We start from the raw sequence: 15819 nt of genomic DNA, 5'->3' as shown, positions 1-15819 counted from the left end.
TGCACAATTATAGCTCTACAGGTACCAATGCACCAGGGCAAATGTATGAAAACCACAATTTTAAGAAGCCTGGCAGTGCGTATAATTCCAACAAAACTAGTATTCCTTGCGCATTTTACAAAGTTAACTTGCAATAGTTACATTTTGGGATTTTTTAGTATTTAGTAGCATCAATCTTGACAGATAAACTATATAAGATGTCTATGTTTAGTAGCTACATTTCGGCATAAACTACATCAGCTACATTAGCTACATGAGCTACATTAGCTACATTGTAGTACATAGAATAGTCCAATAAGTAACTGCTCAATAACTATAGCCAGTGAATCCCGCAGTAGGTTAACTAGCTTCAACCACGAATAAGTAACAAAGGACCGGTATATTAACTAATGCCGATCGTTGTGTGTCCAATATGTTAAGTTTGGACGTTGTTTTCTCTAGACTCTAAAGCTCTAATTCGTGCATAAGACCGCCAAAATCATCTTCATTTTTCGTAAAAATCAACGGATCAAACTCGAGGTCGCGAAAAGGTCATCCGATCAAACGCTCAGGGGTCGCCTGTAACAAGTGATCCGTCATTAGTTTCTTTATCTACATTGGTTACATTACCTAAGTTTTGGTATTTATAGTACCTGCATAAACTACATTAGTTACATCAGCTACATTAGCTTCATTTTGGAACATAGAATGACTCGTCGCATGCTTACAAAAAGACGTTGAAAATTTATCGGGAAAATCTCACGATCGATACAAATCCTACATCCACACCTATATGTTTATTCAAGCTTAACAGAAATCACTTATGAATATGAATGTCGCATTTGATCTATCTACCGCATGCAGCTGCTGTCGTCTTTTTATGATAACACATGCACTTCATTATACAAATTGACCATTCACCGTAAGTATAGGCTACCTTGCCGCCCGTTCTTGGAGATAGATGGTTTGGAGAAAAGGTATACAGAAAGTTGATTTTACTTATTTGGAGTTTAATTGAAGTTATAGATTAAAGTTATTATATATTACAGTGTTCAAGTTAGGTCAACGAGAAACCTACACTCTGCACGTACTGAGCACATGAAATTGGTTACCAGTTACCTGGTTGCTTATTTAAAACTTGGCTTTGGTAATGCTTGTGTTCGGTGAAAATACGACGTCTACTTTCACATTCTTTGGAACAACTTGGCACAGTTTTATTTCTGCCGTGACTTAATAGCTGCTTCTAACTTTGTGCTCCAAATAACTAAGGTACTAGGTATTAACGAAATTGTTGCGCAAATCAGATAATATTTTAATGTTATTGGTGATGGGCTTGTGTGTTTAATCCTTACATGCTCTACTATAATTATCGGTCATAGGTTCGGCGCGTTTTTTGTTTGAATTATTGTACTTCCGACTTACGTTAGTCTGACGACAAGTTCCAACCTCGAACTCTGTGACAAAAAGTACGTTATGTTCTCATTGCTGCCTTCGCAACTCTCTTTATCTCAAACAATTTCTGAAATGAATATTTCTTTGCGTTAATAAAATCAGTACAATTTGCCTCCATCAACAAGGTCTATGACCTTATCAAGATCGTGAATGACTAGCTGTTAGTGTTACAAATGCGAGCTAACTGCGGTTCGCCGACTTGCTTTTAGTGGCTCTTCTAGCTGAATAGTGAATAGTAATATCCATTATAGTTCATTATCCATAAATCGTTTACCGTATTTGTATTGACACTACTGATTTTGCGGCTCGCTGGTGTTGTAGTTTTCCGTAAGTCACTCTTTAGTTAAACAAGTTTGCCCATCCCTGAACTATTATATCGTATCAAGTCGGTTACCAACCACACAACAATGGATCGGGGTGAAATAAACGGTTTGGTGACACTTAATCACGCGACACTTAATCACCGACACATAATCACTTGGACATTTAATCACGCGACACATAATCATGCGACACATAATCACTTGGACAGTTAATCAAGCGACATTTAATCACACATTTATCAGACAGTTTCGAACACACATATATCAGAGGCAGACGACGTCCGGGACGAGGTGAAAATTACGGCTCAGCCATCTTTCCAATTGAAAGTTGGAATCATTACGAAGCCGGGGCAGGTTGCATTGCAAGAACCACGAATGCAGGCGAAGGTTGGCATTTTGGTCTCCAAGCGCTTTTTCAATGCCACCACCCGACATTGTGGACTGTCATACAGGGAATTGAAAAAGACCTTCAAATGCAACGTGCAACGTTTCTGCAAGGAATTGCTGGTACTCAACTTTCTATTCCAAAGCGGTACAAGGCACTGAAACTGCGCGTGCAAAACACAGTTGACCGTTATCTATCAAGTGAAATTTTAGTTTCTTTTCGTGCAGTTGCTCACATTTCCCATGTGTAGACTTGCAATTTTCGATACTGTAAATGTGTGATTAAATGTCGCGTGATTAACTGTCCAAGTGATTATGTGTCGCGTGATTAAATTTCCAAGTGATTATGCGTCGCGTGATTAAGTGTCGCATGATTAACTCTCCAAGTGATTATGTGTCGGTGATTAAGTGTCGCGTGATTAAATGTCACGTGATTATGTGTCTGTACACCGAGATAAACAATTTATTTACTAATTAGTAATTACAAGTGCCACAATAGGCCTACGCCACACACAGTACAGTATCATGTAAGTCATTCGAAATTACGTTTGCACAAAATATTAACGCAAACAAACATATTTTTTACTGTTTTGTCACTAAGTTAATCATAGTTTGTTGAAGAAAAGCAGTAGGCCTACAGCACCGAAAGCCAATAGGGTACATATATGTTAAATATATAGTCGTGTATGGGATAATTGTGAAGGTAATTTAAAAATACAAGCCAATCTTTATACAAAAACGGATTTGATCAAAAAGTACTTTACGGCTTTTTGGGAGGTACTTAAGTTGCAATTTTGTACTAGAAAGGATTTGTCCTCTAATATTTTAATTTTAATACTGTACAGATATAAATTATAACAGCTTTAGAATGAATACAATTTCTTAATTCCATCCAAAACCTCTTCCACGTTTTCTTTCTTGAATGAACCAAGCTTGTTCGGAATTGATCTGTTCACAAAACATTTTGGTTGAAATGCTCTGTGCTGTAACTATAAGATTATATACAGCAGTTACATCAAGAGTAAAAACTCAAGACCGCGCTATTCCTTGATATATTAAAGAAGTTATTACACACTTACTGCAAAATTATTTCTTTTGCAGCATCCATTCGTTGATCTGCTTTTTGCTGAATGATGTTGTAATTGTTATGATTTGTTAGTTGTCCTCTTTCACCAAACACTTTCTTCAGTTTTCCAGTTTGTTGAGTGTCCATGGCAAGTTTTATGCAAGCTGCCACCGGAATGTCATTTAAAATCCCTCTTGCTTCAAAGTATTCTTTTGAAACAATTTCTGTTCTTGCAATTTCAAACAACAGTCCCATGAAAGCATACTGATATGGGTACATGTTTGCCATATTCTGTGACATATTTTGTTCCAAAAATCTGGGAAATTTTTGTCGTGAATTGTCTCTCAACATTTTTAGTTTGTCTGGTTTAAGATATGGTTTTAGCTCTGGTTTGTTTTTCAATTCATCCTGCACATGGCTATCGTCAAACAACTTGGTAAATATAAATCTGCTGTCAAGATCTGTCAAGATCGACAAAGGAAGAGTTCGAAATTCTAATTGCGTGGAAGAATATTTCAAAATGGCTGCATGATACTTTTTGTCAGTGGAAAGTAAAATTGCTTCGCCATCACTCAAATCATAGTTGACAAGTTTAACAAAAAACTGCAGCAATTCACTTCCGGTCAAGTCGTTGATTTTATAACTGCCCAAGTAATTGAACTGGACAATTTTAATATTTGCATTTTTACTTCGTGTTTTATCCAATTCGAATTGAATTTTCTCAAACAAGTGGCCTTCGATGTTGGTTACGTTTGCTTTTAGTAAATTAAAATCATTAGGAAGTGTTTTAGTTTCCCTTTTTAAAATCTCAACTACATCTTCAATTGAGAAGGTGGTTTTTGTTTTCATTGTTGACAACATTTTTTTCATAAAGCTACAAACCCTATAAACATCATCCTACGTGAAGAAATTGACAATGCAGCAATACAGGTAATAGAAAAATAGAAATCTACGCAACTTGATTTTAATGTCTTATTAAGAATCCAGTCTTTCATGTATGATATTTTGTTATAGACGCCGTGTAAAGAACTGACATGAACTTGCATTGAACCTTCAAATCTGATACCTTAAAACTTCAAAAACAATTAACTTGTGGCACTGTGTCTTTTTCTTGTTATCTTTGAATTTTAAGCTTTGTATATAAACCTTTTACATGGAGTAAGTCGATAGATCACTAAAGTGCAGCTACCATTTTTCGATATCTCCGATGTCTCTGCGATATGTCTGTCACAAACGATATATCTGCGTAAATGGTAAAAGGTAGCTATTTTAAAGTTAGAGGCAAATCCTAAAACAAGTTGGCCTTAAATCAAAGGAGTGGTTGTCAGTAAATATATGTTGGAAAAAGGATTTGTTAACTAAGACATAGTAATTAAGCAATTATTGCCATAAATAAGTGGCAAAAACCACTAATTCTTCGCTTAATTATGTTGAACATGACGGTTCTTATAATGTTTTACATTATCACAATAACAGAAACAACAGCGTAACTCAGGTATTTGGAACAAGTATGAACAGAATGTTTCGTGTGGTCGACAAATAAATAGTAACAGGCGTACTTAAGTGTATAATAGTTAAATAAGCCGTATATGCGTTAAAAAAGCCTAAACTAACCTACCGTTGTTTTTACTGGTTTATCTAAGTCAGGGTTTCTCAACCAGGGCCCATTGCGTCCCCTGGGGGCGTTATCTGGGGGCTATGAGCAAAGGCCTCACCAGTGAGCTATAGTGTGGTAGTAGGAGAAGTCGAAAACGAGGCAAAGCGGAACGCAGGGACACAAGTTTCTCACGTTTTTGTGCTTGTGCTTACTGTGCAAAATTAGCTACACGAAGGCTACTGCACACGCAATAGTGAAGTAAAAAGTGTATTGTAATCAACAATCTACATTTTTATTGATGAGTAGGGGGCCACGGATTTTGAGGATCACTGTAAGGGGGCCACGAACTATGAAAAGTTGAGAACCACTGATCTAAATGCTAACCTACAGTCAATTCAATCTTGGCTGTTGGCTCTAGCTTAGTCCGGCACGGGTAACTGCGGTAAAACAAGAATGCCACCATATCTACAGTATACAGTATATATATTTATGCTATTAACTCATTCAGTGAATCAGTCAGGTTCGGAAAAGTCTTTTTAAAGGCGGCGTCTACTGGCACCAAATTTTCAGCGAAGATGTAATGAGGTACCGGACGCGTAGTGACGCTCTTTGATTTTCGATTAACCTCCTGGGGACCGCGTCAGGGGGGAAAACGGTCCTATGGCCCCTCTCTTCGACTACCATTGAGCGAAAACGCAAGAGGTAAGAGCGCACACAGCACAACCATCCTTAGTTGGCCGAAATTTGTTAAACTTTTTACCATTACTCGACGTACACCCGGTCAATTTCTACAGTTAAAACACTTTTGATATGGCAAGACATTCCTCTTTGGACTTGCGTAATCGCTTTTCTTTTAACTAAAGCAACAAGCGAGGAAATCTAACACTTATTAAATAACTGTTTTATTTTATATGCGACAACGTACAAATTAATACAAACTGCACATAGCCTGGACTGGGACACGTACATACAACTATACCGAGCAAATGCATGTAAAACCTTTGTTAGCCTGAAAGTTTTTGTGCTGTTGAAATTTCTTTATCATTTTTACTCAATATATGTGATACTACCTAACACAGACAAACATTTTTCATCAACATTTTTTCACCATGATATTTATTACTGTTCAAACTCGTTACTGTCAAGATTATCATACACAAAACTGTTTTGCACCAACCCCTCTGGCAGATAAGATAATAAATAGTGAAATTCTCAGAAGCAAATGCTATAGGCTCAGAATTCAACCATAAAAGCATCAATACTTAACTTGATTCACTAAAGTTCACTCATTTCATCGAACCCTTTCAGATCATTGTAAGTCTTTGTCGACATTTATATCCAACGTATTGTTTACATATATCGCGTGCGCAGGTGAAACGATTGGAAATTAAACAATGAGAGTTACTGGGATTTTATTCTGATAACGTTAGCGTCAAAAGTCAAATAAAGGAGGGAATCAGTTAAATAGTTTCAAAAATACTTCATAATACTGTAGTTCTATTTATTGTGTAATAAAACAAGCATCACTGCATCATATGATTGTTTGGAGAACCTATGTTTGCAATTTTGGGTAGTCCCCATTAGCGAAACACTTTTCCTTTTGCTAGGTAAAGTACAAACCAATTGTTGCTGAATGCCTTTCTATCATGCAAATGAAAGAGTCACGTATATAACTATATCGATATCACATCAGTGACGTTGAACGAAGTTAGGGTTCGTTATTCAAAACTGTGATATAGGGTTGCGGAGAATGCATTTTAAATGGGATTTAGCACACAGCCTTAGCAAATCATAACCAAAAACTGTGCTACGGTCTACTACTACAGCAACAATGAAATATAAATAAAAAGTTGTAGTCTTTTATCTTTCGGAAATACCGCAAGTCCGCAATGTTACTGCGGCACGAAATTAACATACGCATTGATGTAAGCGACGCTAGAAATTTAGAAATTTTAGTACAACGATTCTGTCCAAACTAAGAATCTAGGCATTCCTAGCCTTGATCTCGTTGCAAGCCAAAGTTGAGGGAGGTTCATGATGCAGTTTTGCGATGTAGCTTCTTGGTTTAATGTACTTTGCATTGAAAACCCTGTTTTCAATTTTTCAATTCAATTTTCAATTTGTTTTGAGTTTGTTATTTGGAATTCAAACTATTCTATGCTAATTCAATTGCTTGTCGATATTTCAATACAAAAGCATTATTTAGCTTAAATTGAAAAAGAATTTACATATTCCTTATCTCTTTATTTCGATTAATCTTTTCCCAATATGGGCTAAAAATAAAATAAAACAACAAAACAATTAAATGTAAAATTTTAATTGCACGATAGGCTGATTTTTTTCTATTCTTTACTCAGTATATTGGTAATATTACCGGACAACGCCTTTCACAATCGTTTTGCTGCTTTACAATAATGTTTATTACATACTCATCACTGTCACGATTATAGATCTATCCTGTACGTGACTTACTTGCAGTATCTGTTCTGGCAGATAAGATGATAAACAATGATGTCAGAAACCATTGATAATGCTCAGAATTCAACTATGTAAAGGCATCAATCTTTTGCTTATAACACACTGAAGTTAACCCAGTTTCTTCAAACCTTTCAAACAATTATAAAAGTTTGTCGAAATTTCTATACAACGTATTGTTTACATATATCGATTTCAGGGCAGTTGAAAAAGATTAAACAATGATAGCTGTTATGACTTAATTTTTGGTAACACTATCGTCAGAAGTCAAACAAAGGTGCGCATAAATAAAATATGTACGAGTACATTATAAATAAGTTTGTTTATTTTGGAATAAAACCAGTAGATAATTGCACCGCATAAGTTGTTTGGAAAATCGGGTTTACAATTTGGGAAATTCCAATTAAAAAATCAATTTTCTTGTAGCAAGGACAAAGTAGAAAGCACTTATTATAGACTAGAGGATAATTCAATTTCTTCCCCTTACCTAAATAAAAGATTCACGTTCCCACATCGATATTACAGTAAACAAAGTTAGAGATGAGTCATTCAAATTTTATACAAAAGCAAAAGTATTGGTGACAGATTGAAACGGTTTCAAGTCGATTCAACCCAAAACGACTAAACCCAAAACGACTAAACCCAAGGTGACAACCAACATTGTAACCAACACCATCTGATAGTTTGTTTAAGGACATCGTAAAAACAATTACATGGAAAGCCAAAATGGGAGTTTCAATATAGGCACAAGAGTTTTAAGTTATATACAAATATGTGTTATTTATATACAGGTACATACGTCATACACACACACCTATATATATAACGTTTTACATTCTATCGTTTAATTTTAGCCTTTAAAACCATAAACTTCTATCTTGTAAATGTTATTAAGTGTTATATGTAGCCAACAGCTGGTTATTTAAAAGTCGTTGTCTTGTTTGTTCAAGAGGGTCATTTTGATTATAGATGGTATTTCTGTGCTGTGTAATATTGCGTAAGAATATAAAATTTTATTTTTATGTCTTGTCTGAAAGTTTGGCCACGGGTTAACCGTTTTCATAGCGTATAGTAGGACCTTGCATGTTATCCATTTCGAAGTTACACACGTCATGTGGAATCAGTGGCGTGATTTAAATCGCCTGGAAAGTTGACATTAAAGGGCTAACGCAAATGTATGTTTGTTTAAACTAAATATTTACAAAAGTACATAACAACAGCTTGGTCTAGCCAGCTATACAACTATTATAGGTTACTGCGTCACGTTTCCTGATTTTTAGTTAGAAAACTTTGGTCCGTTGTAGGGGAAATTCCCTTTAACCGTAGAAATTTTTCCCATGTAAGTACCAAAAACAAAGTATACAAATCAATTATTGTAGTGTCACACTAAATTCTCTTTAAGTCGATATGTCACTGAATTTCACGTTTGATGATGCTTTGTGTACTAACCATGCTGACAGACATGTTAATGTAGCACTGGTAAACAATACTTTGATGTGTTTTTAAGCGTATACAGTATTTAAATGTAATCCACGATGTGCTTTTAGGTGTATATTTAAATGTATTCCACCCGTATTGTTGTGGTCATATTTGTACACAATGTGTGACTGCGGGTTTGGTTGTTTTTATTGCGTACATTTGAAGAAATTAAAGATTATTAAGAGTTTGAAAAGCAAACGCTGGCTATGTGACTAGACTAGACGTATAAGCGGGGGGAGCCAGAAAGGAAGAATTTAGCGTGACAGATAAGCTTCCCGGCTTAAAAGCTCCTACAAGCAGTCACTGCAGGAAAACGTTCGACTTCCTAAACGAACAAACGAGTTACTTCTCCCAAGAACAAAAGAAACAGTTTTTTTGATTTTTTTATAATCTGGTTAATCACACGACGTCGATATACCCTGCCTTAGGTCACAGAAGAAATTTCTATTTAGGAATAAACGCTAAATGAAAGCGTCATGTGGTCGTACAAATATTACATTAACAAAGTTACAACAAAGCCATGAATTAAAAACGTTATTTAGCTAATAAGAAAACTTTTAGTGAATACTTTCTAAAGTAAAATGGTTTGTGTTTGTTAAAGTAATCTTTGCTTGGAAAAGAGTTAAATGAAACATATATTCAAAAATTGTCGTTCACCGTGGATTAGAATATAACATAGAACGTGAAATTGCTGCCGAACAAACTAGATTTACACTAAAAAAGAATACAAATGATGCAATTTTAATCTCAAAATGCATCATCGAAAAACGACGTGAAATCAACTTATTAACATACCTATATGTTTCATCGATTACAAGAAGGTCTTGATAGCTTAATTACGGTATCGACATCTATGAAACACACTATCTGACGTTGGTATCCCAGCCCACGTCATAAAGTTAATACAATGACCAAAAGGCTGCTGTGAAGACCGGTGTCGGATTGACTAATTGGTTTGGTTTGAAATCGGACAAGGAATAAGACAGGGCTACATACTTTCTCTTTACATCTTTAACTTGTATGCAGAAAACTTTATGCGAAAAGCTCTTGAAAACTTTAAAGGGCCTGTGCCAATCGATGTACGAGACATAATCAACTTAAGATATACGGATTATGTGGTTTTATAGCCAGTTTCATATATAAATCCCAAATTTAACCCTGCGGGAAAGAGTAAAAGCGTTTAGCGGGGAAGCAGATCTTAACCTACACTCACAGTAAACAAAACTAATGGCAATCAACGACGTCGACGTCCACGGTAACGTCCGTAATTAAGTTGACAGTCGATATCACTTCAATTGAAAATGTAGAAATCTTATCCTATCTTGGAAGCTTTATTACAAACCAATACGACCACAGCATGTAAATCAGCAGAAAAATCGGCATTGCCAAATCAATAATGGTTTCACTTAACAAAATCTGGAAATCAGGATACATATACGCAGGTGCGATGTGCACCGAAGTACGTCAGCTTGCCTACCACTATTAACACAACTAATTCAAACTTCAGTCGTTAAACATGTTGTTTTAACGTTGTCATGTCATAATAACCACAGTCTCCATTATAATAGGAAGCCAAATTTGCAACAATATTTTGGCAATAACTGCTTAACCACTTCATATGGAATCATCCATAGGTTGAATCGTCCGACCATCCAACAGTAAGTGACAGTGAAAGCTACTAGATAAAGATGTCAGCAAATTTCCAGACTCTGGTCGAATTATCCTGTGATTGGTTCGGGCACAAGATTGTTTTCAAAACGAAAAGCTGCAATGCTGTTGTAAAAAGAGAAATACCACAAAGTATTTCTTGGTCATATTTATTGCATTCGTAAGAAAAAATACTTTCCTCTCTCCAACATAGCCCTGTTTCTCTTACACTACAAGTTATCATGTTAGTTTGCGGTGATTAAAAATTCTCCAATTTAGCTACAGGTTGCTCTTTCCAGCAACACCTGCAGCTCAAAATGTCTGACGTATCAGCTGTATACTGTGGATATTTGCATTTAAAGCAGATATTGCGCTACATTCTGGGCTCAACCTGTTTGAAAAAGATGGTAACGACCGATAAAACTAACAAATCTCGTAACATAAGTTTCCTTGGCAAAATATAATTTTACATTTACAAAAAGTGTTTATTCAAGATTGCAGTAAAATTTCGTTATCGTTCGTTATTGATAAGTAATTAACATTGATATACAATACAGCAAATTCATTGTGAAATTCCTTGCAAGTTCTTTCAAGGAAGTGTATTGAAAGGACCATAAATGTTACTGGCATTCAACTTTTTATTCATACGGTAAATCTTTTTTTCGAACAGTTATCAACCAACACAATATCAACGCAATCGAAATCAACAATAACACAAACTTTTACGTTTCCAAAAGAAGATCAATGAAAAGTAAACGTAAAACTTCTTAGATTAAAATCTTAGAGTAAAATGCTATAAAATCAAAAATAGGATTTTTTTGTCAAAAAATTAATGTAATACTAAGATAAATGAAGCCTTTCTATAAGCCTTCTATATTGCATTTTCTGTATTTCTGATAAAGCAACCGCCAAACACTAAGAGGAATAGAATCTTTTAATATTTTTTGAAACCTTTCTGACGTCTTCTTTTTCAAACAGACCATTCCGGTTTGGAATTGACCTGTTTAATAAAAATCAAAGTTATAGGTTTGCAACTTAAAAGTTGTTGTGTTTGTATCTACAGTATATACAAATAAGAAAGCTGACCAGAGCTTCATAATGGTAGTACTTCTTCTTTAATAATCTAACGCCGTTAACATTTTCCCCGGTGCTTGTAAAAAGTAATTATGAAAAAAATTTATGCAGTGCATAAAGTCTGAGTGACCAAAAGAAATAAGAGATTCGGATATCTTTACTGGCAAACTATAAATGCTATTTGTAAGTTACTACAGTATACCATCTTACTGAAAAATGATTTCTTTGGCGGCAACCATTCGCAAATCAGCTTTTTGTCGAACCATTGTGTCGCGTTTAGTATACTTGATCAAATTTATTCTTTCACCAAACACTTTTTTAAGTTTCCCAGTCTGTTGGGTGTCCATGGCGAGTTTTACACAAGCTGCCACCGGGACATTGTTCAAAATGCCTCTGGCCTCCAAATATGCATCCGTTGTGATACCTGTTCTGGCAATTTCAAACAGAAGCCCGATGAAAGGATAATTATATGGTTGAAGATTTATGAAGTTTTGGGTCATTTTCTGCTCCAAAAAGATTGGAAATTTTTGCCTTGAATTTTTTCGCAACAGTTTTATCTTATCTGGTGCGTAATAATCTTTAAATTCCTCATTACTGTTTTGCGTAAGTTGCACATAATTGTCATCAAACAATTTGGAGAATATACCCCTGTTACAAGGTTCATCACCCGGAATGGGATAAGTTTTAATCGCAAGTTGAGTAGCACTGTATTTTAAAATCGCAGCTTGATACTTTTCGTCGGCTGAAAGCAAAATTCCTTCACCTATCTTCCAATCATCATTGAGAATCTTGACCAAAAGCTGCAAGAATTGCTTTCCAGTTAGGTTGGTTACGTCATAACTGTATGCATAATTGAATCGAAGAAACTTAATTTTGTCATTTTTCGTTCGGATTCGATCCAATTCATATTGAATTTTCTCAAACAAAGAACCTTCTGCATTGACGACATTTTCTTTCTGTAAATCACAGTCGATAGGAGATATTTTAGTTTCCTTCGCTAAATACTGTACGACGTCACCAGTGGTAACCATGCCATCTTTTCTCAACATGGAAAACATTGTATACATATAATAGCAGTCCAGTACCGGGCCTAAAACAGAATCTCGGAAAGTATAAAGATTTACGTCAAGTTCAATAGCCATAACTATTACAAAGATAAACTTCAGCTTTCATTCCATCACTTTGAAATGTGCCATGTTTTGTTACTCCTTACTAATCTGTGCTTTTCAAATTTGCCCTCATTACAGTTTGTTCGCAACCTAATAGTCACTGTGCATGTAAACCCTTTTCATCACAGTGATATTTCATACACAGGTAATTGTGTTTTACTGATGAAAAATATGAAGTAGAATAATAAACATTGTGAAAAAAGTACAGCATGGCTGTAGACAATGTTTTATCATAGTTCAACAGTGTTCGCCTATTCTTAGTTATTGCTGATGAAACATTACGTGTCACTTCCTGTTAAAGGCAACTTAACAAAACGTTCTTTATAAGATTGCAACATAATCAAAACAGGTCAACAACGCGTCGATCCCCTTGTTTGAAAAACTCGGGTTTTCAAGCCGGGGAATACCCGTAGTCGAAATTTGTTATTCGCTTTCGGGTAAAGATCATGTTTTAAATATGAAAATAGGCCAATCTACATTACTTTTGATATCTTCAACATGCTAACAGCCCACGTTTTACGGCAAAACTGTTAAACTTATTAGCACATTACCTTTTCGTATCGTCAAACCTATGCAGAATTACTCCATCATATAATAAACTATCTGTACAGTGTACAATTTCCCACCATGCAGGGATAAGAAGCAACTCGGAGCCTTTTAGAAATTTATTTGACATTTTAATTCATTCATAGAGAGAAACTTAGTGTTTCAAGAAACACGACCAAACATCCACGGTCCTATAGACGCTATTAGCGTATTATCAACTTTCATTTGAGAAATAAGATAAACACTATATTCATAGCCTATTGTAAAACTTAATTATATGGAAGAGAAGGATTTATTGTTGATAAACTTAGTTCTTTGAGTATGTACAAATATATGAGATACTGTAACGAAATGTATGTTTTGTGTATTTCTACACTTCCGCTCATGTATTGTAATATATTGCTGCTTTTAAAGTGCTTTATTATTCGTGTAATGACTAGCTGTTACAGTGGGGTTTCTTGGACAGACGATTTTAACGTGACATCACCGTGAAGTTCCGGGCAAATATTTCTATATAAACCTACAATATTGACTAGACTAAACATTAACATTCACAGGTCAACATTTTTTTTTCATTTTCTCTTGCAAGAGTTTTTTCAGTGATTCCGCCCAATTTTTGGATGCTGATTTCAAATCTGCAATCAGTTTCTTTCTGCATACTTTAGTTTTCCAGCAATCGACAATTTCATATTTTTAAGTTTGTGGTACTTAGACCTACTTTGCACAAAAATCTCCTTCATCGGCACTCAACACTTATTAATTATTCCGCCCATTTTCCTGTTGTATACGTGTTTCTGAACCATTGTTAACGTTAGCTTGTCACAGATAACTGATTTGTACTAGGTGGCGTAGTTTTTGCAAGCTTGAGAACTCAACAGCACGTGATAGGCTTATTCAGATTTTCTATTTGTGCGCCGTTCGTCTGAAACGTGGTAGGCTACCTTACTTTAGATAAAATGTTTTTAACTCTTCTAAGGTTTAGGCATACTTTTGTTTAGGATACGTCTGCTGCCTGATAGGAATTACGTAACTTGCATGATAGTGAAGTACCGTGTTGAGGACAGATACTCTTGGCTAGGCTATAGGCTCTATCTAGGCTACACTGGCCTGCTGGTTTTCACAACCTAATTTTTTCCCTTTTAGGTGTAGGTTGAACACAATTGTTTTAGATTTGGCCATGGCTACCTCTAGTAGAAATAAATGTCGAAGTGAACCTGATTCCATTTGTTATATCTGTTGTATCTACACATTTCTTTGTCAAAGGCGAAGGATAACATCGTTTGTGAGGCGTGCCTACAAAGCTTATTTTGAAGTCCCCCTTGGCGATCAAGGGAAGAACTGGGCTCCACATATTGTGTGCCATAACTGCGAAGAAATGCTTCGAGACTGGACAAAAGGAAAGATAAAGGGTTTGCCCTTTGGATTTCCCATCGTGTGGCGTGAACCCAAGGACCATTGAACTGACTGCTTTTTTGTTTGGTCAACAAAAAAGGTGTTGGCTGGAAAAGAAGACAAAACATTTCTTATCCCATTATTCCATCAGCTATCCAACCTGTTCCTTACTGTAGTAGATTCTTTTATGGTTTTTTATCTTCTGAAGATGAAGAAACTGAATCTGAGAGGGAAGATGTCATGGAATGCGAGTATAAGAGAATAGATACAGAATCTGAAGACTCTTCCTCTGAAACCAAGTTAACTCCTGAGTAATATAATCAGTCAGAGCTGAATGACTTGGTACGTGATATAAATCTGCCCAAGCAGGCAGCTGAGCTCTTTGCCTCCAGGCTCAATGAAAAATGTGTACTGGATAGCCCCGCAAAGGTTTCCTTTTTCCGAAGAAGAGATGAAATCTTAATATCCTATTTTTCAGAGGAAAAGCAGCTGATTTATTGCATTGACATACCAGGCCATCTTGGGCAATTAGGCATCTCATCATATGATCCAGGCATGATGAGATCAAAATAGTCATTGACTTGCTCAAGCATCATGAGTATAAGTAGATCATTTGCGTTGACCTGAAAATGGTTTGGTTTTCCGCTTGGCCAGCAAAGAGGATTCACGAAATTCCCATGTTATCTCTGTATGTGGGACAGTAGAGCACGTGAGAAACACTGGACTCAAAAGGAAGGGCCCATGCGCGAAACACTCGAAGCTGGCATGCCGAATGTACCAAACAAACCATTTGTAAGCAGAAATAAAATTGTTTTTCCTCCCCTCCACAGCAAGTTAGGCTTGATGAAATAGTTTGTCGAAGCCGTACGTCTTGACAGTGAATGCTATCATCACCTTGTTTATACTTTCCCAGCTTTGTCGTATGAAAAAATTAAAGGGGGGGTGTTTGATGGGCCACAAATTCGTACATTCGTGATCAAGAATTTCTCAAGAAGATGAATGCCAAGGAGAAAGCAGCATGGTTGGCTTTAGTAGATGTCATGAAGAACTTCCTTGGGAACAAAAAGGCACAAAACTATGAGATTCTTGTATCCAAGATGCTCATCGCTTTTCGTGATTTAGGATGCAAAATGAACATCAAAGTTCATTTTCTGTTCAGCCACCTGGACAAATTCCCAGAAAACCTTGGGGCCGTCAGTGACGAACAGGGAGAACGATTCCACCAGGATCTCATGA

At 35.9% G+C, this 15819-nt stretch overlaps 2 protein-coding genes across 3 annotated transcripts; both read right to left on the bottom strand.

Annotated features, from left to right (window-relative positions):
* Positions 1–1829: 1829 nt before the first annotated feature.
* Positions 1830–4097, bottom strand: LOC143465252 (uncharacterized). Its single transcript, XM_076963449.1, has 2 exons — positions 3218–4097; positions 1830–3086 (listed from the first exon to the last, which is right to left on the bottom strand). Exons 1-2 carry the CDS (start codon positions 4072–4074, stop codon positions 3002–3004), a joined length of 942 nt encoding a protein of 313 aa, XP_076819564.1. The 5' UTR covers positions 4075–4097; the 3' UTR covers positions 1830–3001.
* Positions 4098–10777: 6680 nt separating this feature from the next.
* On the bottom strand, positions 10778–12911 carry LOC143465157 (uncharacterized). 2 transcript variants are annotated; one of them, XM_076963337.1, is made up of 3 exons: positions 12408–12911; positions 11687–12276; positions 10778–11402 (listed from the first exon to the last, which is right to left on the bottom strand). In XM_076963337.1, the coding sequence occupies exons 1-3, from the start codon at positions 12423–12425 to the stop codon at positions 11318–11320; spliced, it is 693 nt and encodes a 230-aa protein (XP_076819452.1). In that variant the 5' UTR covers positions 12426–12911; the 3' UTR covers positions 10778–11317. The 2 variants fall into 2 exon arrangements, with proteins under 2 accessions (XP_076819452.1, XP_076819451.1); XM_076963336.1 differs by having other exon boundaries at positions 10782–11402; positions 11687–12910.
* Positions 12912–15819: the final 2908 nt, after the last annotated feature.

This window comes from Clavelina lepadiformis, chromosome 7, assembly GCF_947623445.1.
Source record: "Clavelina lepadiformis chromosome 7, kaClaLepa1.1, whole genome shotgun sequence".
Taxonomy (NCBI): Eukaryota; Metazoa; Chordata; class Ascidiacea; order Aplousobranchia; family Clavelinidae; genus Clavelina; species Clavelina lepadiformis.
Note: the sequence above shows the minus strand (reverse complement) of the source record. Positions and strands in the feature narration are given on the sequence as shown.

Excerpts from the sequence above, each read along its gene's own strand:
- LOC143465252 (XM_076963449.1), bottom strand. The coding sequence starts at position 4,074 with ATGAAAAAAATGTTGTCAACAATGAAAACAAAAACCACCTTCTCAATT. Across the intron at positions 3,087-3,217 it reads GCAAAAGAAATAATTTTGCA|ATCAATTCCGAACAAGCTTG; the intron begins GTAAGTGTGTAA and ends TTTTGTGAACAG.
- LOC143465157 (XM_076963336.1), bottom strand. The coding sequence starts at position 12,618 with ATGGCTATTGAACTTGACGTAAATCTTTATACTTTCCGAGATTCTGTT. Across the intron at positions 11,403-11,686 it reads GCCAAAGAAATCATTTTTCA|GTCAATTCCAAACCGGAATG; the intron begins GTAAGATGGTAT and ends TTTATTAAACAG.